The sequence below is a fragment of the Octodon degus genome, unplaced genomic scaffold, assembly GCF_000260255.1.
Source record: "Octodon degus isolate 3935 unplaced genomic scaffold, OctDeg1.0 scaffold00006, whole genome shotgun sequence".
NCBI lineage: Eukaryota > Metazoa > Chordata > Mammalia > Rodentia > Octodontidae > Octodon > Octodon degus.
The window spans coordinates 12349895-12359291 of record NW_004524582.1 but is presented as its reverse complement, the minus strand read 5'-3'; the positions used below and the strand labels follow the sequence as shown (position 1 = coordinate 12359291).

Below are 9397 nucleotides of genomic sequence, written 5' to 3'. Positions count from 1 at the left end.
ATAAGTTCAAGATCTCAAAAAGGAAAAAAAGCCTGTTTATTTTTTAATGGAGACAGTACATGTACTGAAAAATTAGTCAAAATGAAATAAAAGATTTTCCCAAGAATAAATAATCCAACTAATACAAATGCCCATGTGTTGTTACTACCATTATGACTTATTTCCAGTACATTAAAATGTTTCCATATATCGAACTCCAAGAAAAAATATATTTAACACAAATTATAAATGATTGTTAAATAATGAATAAAGCATACCAAAATATATGAAGTAAAATCCTAAAGCAAAATTCATAGGCTAATAAATGTAGCAAAGTAAATTTTCTAAAGCATAATTTTTAAATTGTCATTTAAAATCTATGTATAGGGCTCACAAGATAGCTCAGGGGTCTATGCAACTGTCTGGCAAGAGCAATGGCCTGGGTTCAATCCCTGATACCTCAAGCCATGCTGGCACCAGGACCCCAGGCACACAGTGCCAGCCCTAAAACTGGCCAGGGTGGCGCAAACCTGTAGTCCCAGCATGGGGAGGCTGAGACAGGAGGATCACTAGGACTCTGAACTACTTAGTGAGACCCTGTACCCAATAAGTAAATAAATATATTTTAAAAAATCTATCTATAATAAAGCCAATATAGTCTTACAAGTTATTAGGACTTCTATTCAAAATGTTAAAACAAAATCAGAATTACTGTAAAACACAGAAACTGGTATTAACAGACTTAGGCCCTACTACAGTTTTGAAATACAAATCTGTGGCTATCCTTTAGAAAAGTAAACATTTTCTTTTTTCACCCTTTTATTTTCTTAAATATTTATATTATCTTCAAAATGTCGAAAACTACCTAGTAAACATCTGAGTTAACCTAATTAAATGAAATTCAAAGGCAATTACATAATCCTGAAGTTTCTATTTAAAACCTGCCAATACTGATAGTTCCTACGTATGAAAAATTAGTGAAGATAGTAATCAATGAAACAACTAGGCGCAGCAGTTTTACTAAGAAAAGAAACTTCTATTAAACAGACAAGATGCTCAGAGCCTGGCAACAGGATAAAGAGGAAGAGAACAGTTGGCCCCTAATTCAGCTGTAGTGGGGCCTCCCATTTTCCTACTTGACACTTCTTCTGTACTAAATACTTATTTTCCCACTGTGCTATTTCTCCACAAGGTCTGTGTACTCTCTTAGGGAAGTGCATCCACTATTGACTACAGAGTGTTATGTAAATGTATCTGAGCAGTTTATCACATTCTATTTAACAGGCTGGTGAACACTAACACGCCACTACGCGCAAATCGCTTACCTATCAGGCACTCGGGGAGCAAAACAGGATGTAGTAGAATGAATACACAGAATGGAGTCAGGCCCCAGCTCCTGGATCTTAGCCTCCACCGCTTTCAAGTCTGTGCGCAGCTCGTCCCCTTCTAAAACATTTTCTATCACCACAGGCTCAAAACCTAACCAAGTCAGCCAGAAACATAAACGTCAGTGTCAACTAAAATACAGGAAAACCAAGGAATCGTAGGAAGCATTGTTATTCCACACGAAAACTTTAATTATTTGTTTGGATGAGCCTTCCTCTGGTAATAGAGACCCAGCTCAGTGTACTTGAATTAGTCAAGGAGTCAAGCAACGTGAAGGCAACCTGAAGATTCGGATCACAGTTGTTTAAAAAACAAAAATAAGAACAAAAACTCTGTAATACAGAATTTTAAAACAAAATAGCAGACTAACAATGGTTATTGCATAGTTATCTTCAAAGGAGTTGCAGATTACAAGACATAGGCATACATATCAAACAATATAAGCACAAACTTTTTCTAATGAACTAAAAATCAATAGTATAACTATATTATCATATATATGTATTTTTTCTTTCCCTTCCTCCTTTTCCTTTTACTCATCCCAGTTTTCTTTCTTTCTCTTTCACAATATGTACTGTAGATTTTGAGTCTTATTTACTTTTTCAGTTTTTTTATACTAAGTAGACAATATGATGTTTATGCATGCAAGTAAGATTTGTTTCACTTATGGGTATGGTCTCTGGTTGCATCCATTTACCTACAAAAGCCTCAAGTTTGTCCTTTATAGCTGAGTAGTACTCTATTATATAAAAATACATCTATTTGACCCATTCCATGGTTGATGGGCATTTGGGTTGTCTCCAAGATTTAGCTATTACAAATTGTGCTACTATAAACATGGGTGCAAATATATCACTGTGGTATGTCTTAAATTCTTCTGGGAAAATATCCTGAAGAGGGATAGCTGGGTCAAATGGAACCGCTAATCCTAGTTTTTTGAGGAGTCTCCACGCTGATTTCCACAATGGCTATACCTGTCTACACTCCCAACAACAGTGGAAAAGGGTTCTTTTTTTCCCTACAGCCTGCCAGCATTTGTTACTGATTCTTGATGACTGCCATTCTTTCTCGGGTAAGATCAATTTGCGTTTCTCAAATGACCAATGATGTTGAATATTTTTTCATATATTTATTTGCCATTTGTATTTTTTTTTTTTTTAATGTATTTAGTGCTGGATCTACAGGGTCTCACTACACAGATCAGACTCACAGTGATCCTATTTTCAGCCTCCTAAGCACTGGGATTATCAGTGTGTGCCACCATGCCATCTCAGTTGCCATCTCAGTGTGCTCTGGGGGCAAGGCTGGCATGGAATGCCAGGCATTGCACCCTGGTCCTTGCACCTGCCTAAGCATGTGCTTTAATCTGGCTGGCCCTGCCATTTGTCTCTTCATCTGAGAAGTGTATATTCATTTCAGATGCCCATTTTTGGATTGGGTCTTTGAATTTGGAGGGACTGAATTTTTTTTAATTCTTTGTATGTTTTAGATAGAAGGCCTTTGTCTGAGGGACAATGGCTAAATTTTTTTTACCACTCTGTGGGTTTGGGTTTTTTTTCACTCTATTGGTGATTTCTTTTGATTGATCACATTTCTTTTAAACAGTGTAATATGACAAAGTTCTGAAGAGTAAGGAAAACAAAAATTAAATAGATATTTATGGAAATAATACAGACATAAACAAAAGGGTGACAAGTCCAGTTCAATTGCTTGCTCATCCTCAGGCAATATTTCCTAGAGAAGCGCTTATTCTACTGAGCTATCTCCCCAGGTCCAATATTTCCGTTTAATCCTAGAGTTTACTTTATTTCAGAGATGAACATAAACAGCAATATAATTCAAAACTACAACAAATCACAATCATGAACTTAATGTTTACCTCGAAAGAAAACTTCAATTTCAGTAGCCTGAGGATCACTGGTCTTCAACTGAAATAGTACACCTAACTACCACAGAGTTAAAGAACTCCCCACATATAATAATTATGTAACCTTTAAGAACAAAGACATTTACAAACTTGTTGGATAGCTGGGCGTAGTAGCACACATCTGTAATCCCAGTATTTGGAAGACTGAAGCAGGAGAAATGCTATAAGTTCGAGGGCAGCCTGGACTACAAAAGTGAGCTCAAGGCCTGCCTGGACTGCATAGCAAGACCCTGTCTCAAAAAAAAAAAAAAAAAAAAAAAAAAAAAAAAAACAGTTGGATAAAGCAATATATACACCAAATTTTATACCATGTATGATTTACCCTAACTTTTTAATAAAGAAGTATGAAACAGATTTAGCCATCTCTATAAAGATTTGAAATTTCTCATACTGGCATATTTAAAACACTACACGCACGACTTATCTTCTTTTACCTGCAGTGATCATGGACTTAAAGCAGGATTTCTGGTCTATTCGTGGCCAAATGATGTACTTTGCTTTTGGTCTTTTGTGTCGTAATGTTAAGAAACACAGGGTGAGACTCATACCGGTTGCCATAGGAACCACAAAGCAATTGGCCACTGTAGGAACACCTATGAATAAGAAAGTATAAATTAGTAATCCTATTAAAAAAAAAAAAAAACAGCATCCTTGAGGAAATGACAGAAGGTTTTATCAAATAATAAGAGTTACAGCCCAAGCATTTCCTTTTTTGTACTCATTTTCAGATTCATCCTCTAGGTTTATGGCTAATATGTATTCATTTTACTATATCCTGTTTTGCTCAGTTATTCTGAAAAATCTTCTATATGCATGTGAATTAAAAAAGCCATGCAAGGCTGGGAGATAGCTCGGTGGTCTAAGTGCCAGTTTGGCAAGCACAAGGTCCTGAGTTCAATTCCCCCATACCAATAAATAAATAAGTAAATAAATATTTAGAAACCACTTATGTTTTTAGAAAGCATTAATAACAGAAATTAGAGCTAGGCATGGTGGTTCACACCTATAATCCCAGCACTTGGGAAACTGAGGCAGGAGGACTGCCATGAGTTCAAGCTCAGCCTAGACTACATAGTAAGACTGTCTCAAAACAAGCCCAAAAAGAAAAGAGAAAGTAGGCAAAGATCTGTTGTACGGTCCCCAAATATTACCTATTATGATTCAAATGGAACATACCGGCCAATTTTATGATGTCCAAGACCAAAGAATTAGTAATTTTGTTCAAAAGGCTCGAGCCTGCAGCTTTCGGTTGCACAGCAGAAATATCACCAGACCGTCCAATTCCATGAATGAGCCTTAGCAAAACAAGAGCCAAAAGCTAGCGAATGCACTCAGTGTTGTAAGTGATCAGACATAGAACTATATAAATACAATTACTAAAATAACACCAGAGATGCTATTTGGCTGTTTTATATATGCTTCATAAACTATTAATAATGTGAAAGTATCCTATTTAAATTTAAATGTTGTCATCACGTATGCTGGGGTCCAAAGACAGCAGCCTTTAATTCCTTTTTTCCCCACATACACACCCAGAGTTGCAGTCTAAGTCCCCCCACACACACTTGAAACTGAGCTGGCCTTAGTGACTTGCTTGGCCAAGAAGAACATTAAGAGACTGTCTTAGCGCAGTCCTAAGAAGCCCACAGTTTGCACAAGTCCTTGAAAAGCTTGCTCTTGGGCGCTTATTCTCAAAACATAGCTAGGAAGAGCCCACGCCAAGGAGCAAGGCCATCCAAGCTCCTGGGCATGTTAGCTGGTCATCTTGAACAAATTGCCCACCTGACCGTCACATGACTAACTCAAGCACAGCTGCACAGAAACCCAAAACAATACATCCTGCTGAGCCCAGTTAAGATGCGGAACCATGAGAAATAACAATACAAGCTGTGATACAAACACAGAATGTTTTTAAAATTATTAGGGTAAAAGACACATTACCATAAATTGCCATAAATAAATGAACACTTATTCTACCATTTTGCCTCATTCTGAATCGGTTCTTTTTGTGTCTTTACACAGTATCATTTAAAAAAAAAAAAAAAAAAATAGGGCCAGGGCCAGACAGATAGCTCAGTGGCACAACAAGCACTTGCCTGGCAAGTGCAAGATCCTGAGTTTGATTTCTGGTACAAGAAAACAAACAAACAAACAAAAATTTCAGTGAAAATTGCTGAGTAAAACTCAACAGGAAAGCAGGGTCATAAAAATATTATGGTGTGTCTTCACTCTAGTCACTTGATCTGCCCAAAGTCAAATGACCATGAAAGAAGCAAAAGCTTTTAATTCAGGACACTGAGACAGCCATGACAGCACAACTAGACACAAGAGGACTTACGCAAGAGGACTGCCAGGACTGCTCATGGAAGAACACTGGATCAAGTGAGTTTGAAACAAAGGGGAGGATTTTCAGGGATATTAATGGCAATGTCTTTCACTGTTATACATTTTCTAAAAATTTAAACATTTACTACATTTTTCAATCATATTTCATAAGACATTTTTTAAGCCGTTATGTTTTGGAGAGGTTTGCTATTCAATAGTAGGAAACTAGAATATAGGGACTGGCAAGATACTTCAGCGGTCTAAAGCACCTACTCAGGCAAGCTTAGGCAAATGCAGGGACTGTGGTTCAATCTCCAGCACCACATGCAGTGCCAGTCCAAGCCCTAGAGTGGGTTGAGTGGGCCACAATAAAAAAAAGGAAAGAAAACTAGAATATAGACATTAACTTTTTTAAAATTTCTTTTTCCCCTGACCAGCGCAGTATGCTAAATTCACATAGGGATGGAATTGATGTTTAAAAAATATGCTAATATTTAAAGAACTATATATGTCGTGAAAGTTAATGAACAAATCCATTCACTTTAACAGCATTATACACTACTTAAATATACTTTTAAATATGCTTCAAAGCAAATACTTCATAATCTGAAATAATCTATATAGTAAAATAAATCTTAAATTCTGTATAATAGGAGTATCACAGAACACTAGGTTGTACTTCCTTATCACTAAACACTCACGAATAAAACCATTTTTTACAGATATTATCAACTATGTTACCAGCCCACTGTTAAACATGTAATAATCTTCAACCAAGTTATGCATTCATTATCATTAGTTTTGATGGTAGTGGCTTCAACTATGCCTAGGAAAATTTCAGAAATTTAAGAGTGTGGCCAGGGAGATGGCTCAGTGGAATAAATGCTTCCCTGGCAAGCACAAGGGCCTGAGTCCGATGCCCGGTTCCACCAAAAATAGAAAAAAGAAATTTAAGAGTAGTTAAGGAATTCATATCTCACAAGAAGACAAAGAAAAATCATATTTAGAACCATTATTAATAAGTAAATGGTAACTGGAATTGATAAGGTTCATGAACTAATGCAAAAGAAAGAAGTTATTTAACAATCTAATATAAACAGGGCATGGATGGGACAAGGGAGATGGCTCAGCAGAATAAGCGCTTCCCTGGCAAGCGCAAGGGTCTCAGTTCAATCCTCGGTTCCGAAAAAAATAAAAATAAAAAAAAATTAAAAAACAGGGCATGGTGGCACATGCCTGTAATCTCAGTGCTTAGGAGGATGAGGCAGGAAGATTGCCACAAACTGGAGGCCAGCCTGTGCTATATAGTGAGTTCAAGACTACCATGGCCTACACAGTGAGACCCTGTCTCAAAAAATTAAAAATAAAAATTTCAAAGAACAATCTAACACACCTTGTCCTATACCTAACAAAATTTTGTTATGGGAAAAATTTGTTATGGGAATTGATGGAAAGCTTTCTGAAATAATAGAAAAGAAAAACATGACTCAAAATTCTGTTTCCTATAACTAGTGAAAAATACAGCTACATATAAAATGAGACTCTGCTTAGACACAAACGGATAACATTTTACTAAAGTTCTGATTATGATTCCATCTCCAAGAAAACTTTCAACGTGGGCTGGGGTGTAAACAGAGTACTTGCTAGTAGGCATGAGGCCCTGGGTTCAATCTCTAGTATAGAGAAGAAAACGGGGGTGGGTGGGTAAAATATTAGAAACAGATATATCAAAAACTACACGCTACCATAAGGTATTTTCAACTTGGTCAACCATACAGGTTTACTAGGGTTAATTAAACCTAGTAAACCTTGTGTCCAGCTTGTGTTGTTTACCTCCCAAAAGCTCACAGGGTAACCAGCATGTATTAGGACTTGAACTACTGTATCCGAAAAACACCTGTTATTTGGTTTACAGGCCCATGTAAGGGGACAACTTTGTCATTTAATAAGATGAATACTAGCACCATTATTTCACCCCCAAAAGGAAAAAAAAAAAAAACGTTTTCAAGTTTACTTGGGGGGAAAAAATACCTGTAATGACGACGAGCAACTAACGCAGATGCCACTCTCCCCTCCCTTTCGCCCACACCACAGTTGCCCAAGAAATTGTTGCTGTCCATGACTGCAAGTTCATGTAAAAAGAGCTCGAGCGTACTTTCATCCCAACCATCCTCTGGACACTTGCCCTTTAAAGAAAAAAGAAAAAAAAAAAAAAAAAAAAAAGAATTATACCCAAGAAAATCCTACTTCGGTAGATTTTACAACTTTTCAAATGTGTATCTTGCCACGCTCCTTGCTTTCTAACAGTCGCCCAAGCATTGAGCCCTCTGAAGGAACCTGGGCTTGGCAAGGCAATCTCCACACCGGACCGTAACTACCCGCAAACTGCGAGGTGCGGAGATGAAAGCGCTCGCTGCAGCCTACTCGAACGCTTCAGCGTCATAAAGCGACAGAAACGTTCACCGCGTCCCAGGGGAACCTTCTCGGCGCTACCAGGCGGGCGGTCGAAGGGCAGCGAGGGTCGCGGCAGGGCTGGCGGGGGCGGGACCTGCGACGCCCGCGGGAAACCCCGAGGCGCGGGCTGGCCAGCCGCGCGGGACAGACATCACGTGTTCCGCGAACACCGGGGTAGCGAGAGAAAACTTTGCCCTTTCGGCAAATAAAAACGTAAGCCAGGCGCGGACTTTGCTCACTTCTGCAGTGCAGAAATGGAGACGGGGGGCTCCAAGCCCCAAGAACTCCCTCTGCTCGCCCCAGCTTTGGCGAGACTGAGCAGCGCGAGCCGCGCCGCCACCGGCCGGGGCCGCCGCCGCCTCCGCCGCACCCGGAAGCGCAGGGCAGGACGGGCACCGGCAGGGCGCGGGGCGGAGCCTCGGGGCGCGGCGGCTGGGAGGGAGGCGACCGACACCTCGGTACCTTCTCCAGAAGCTGCCGTACGAGGTGCTCGTGCGAGCGGCGGGCCTCGCAGCCCTGCCGCACGTAAGCCGGCGACACCAGCCGCTCGCCCGCCGCGAAGGTGTCGCGGCTCATGATGGCTCTAGCGCCCGCGGCACACGACGGAACCAGAATGCAACTCGCCGCCTGGACGGTACGGCAGGGCCTAGGGACAAAAGAGGTGAAAGCACAAGCCGGCCCGCCCCCTCCCGCACATGCGCACACTGCACTAGCTCGGGCGCCCGGAGCCTTAGAATAGGAGGATGCGCCGGCGTCTGCGCGTTTACCAACTTCAGAGGCGGTTCTCAAATTAACCCCGCCTCACGACAACGGATTGGTGTCCTTAACCGTGGGTTTCCTGAAACCAGACTAAGACAAGGAGCATGTACTTGTGTGGAAGAGTTGAGGAGACCAAGCTGCACGAGTGTTTACAAGTCAAGTATCTTGAATTGCTCTGTATACTAGTGCTGCTGGTCAGTTGACATCCAGGCAGAATCTGCTTCAGCCTTAAATCTGTCAGATTCCAGAACCTTCCACCTGTACCTTCATATATTTGAATGGTTACTACACAGCATTCGTTTTACCCTTTCACTACAGAACTTTTAGCTATAATATTGATCACAATCACCTGACATCACACACACACACACACACACACACACACCCCTACACCCAATGAAAGCAGACAGCCGAGCCCCTTCACAGGGGTTTACTGATGCCCTATTTTTCCCAGTTCCGCAAGCAAGTCTTGAAAGATATAAATTTATTTTATGACTCACTTTTGATATATGTGCCTGATTCCTTACTTAACTCATAAAACTAGAAGTTTGGCAAAAGAAGGAAAAA

General features: G+C 40.2%; 1 protein-coding gene across 1 annotated transcript in view; it reads right to left on the bottom strand.

Moving 5' to 3' along the window:
- Sepsecs (Sep (O-phosphoserine) tRNA:Sec (selenocysteine) tRNA synthase) overlaps nt 1-8901 on the bottom strand; it is a 41212-nt gene extending 32311 nt beyond the window's left edge. Inside the window, exons 1-5 of the mRNA XM_004624528.3 lie at nt 8534-8901; nt 7649-7803; nt 4469-4587; nt 3727-3885; nt 1305-1458 (exon numbers count right to left, since the gene is read on the bottom strand). Of these exons, the coding sequence (XP_004624585.1) occupies nt 1305-1458; nt 3727-3885; nt 4469-4587; nt 7649-7803; nt 8534-8647 (701 nt within the window). The 5' untranslated portion in view covers nt 8648-8901. The remainder of the gene's footprint in view (nt 1-1304; nt 1459-3726; nt 3886-4468; nt 4588-7648; nt 7804-8533) is intronic.
- Nucleotides 8902-9397: the final 496 nt, after the last annotated feature.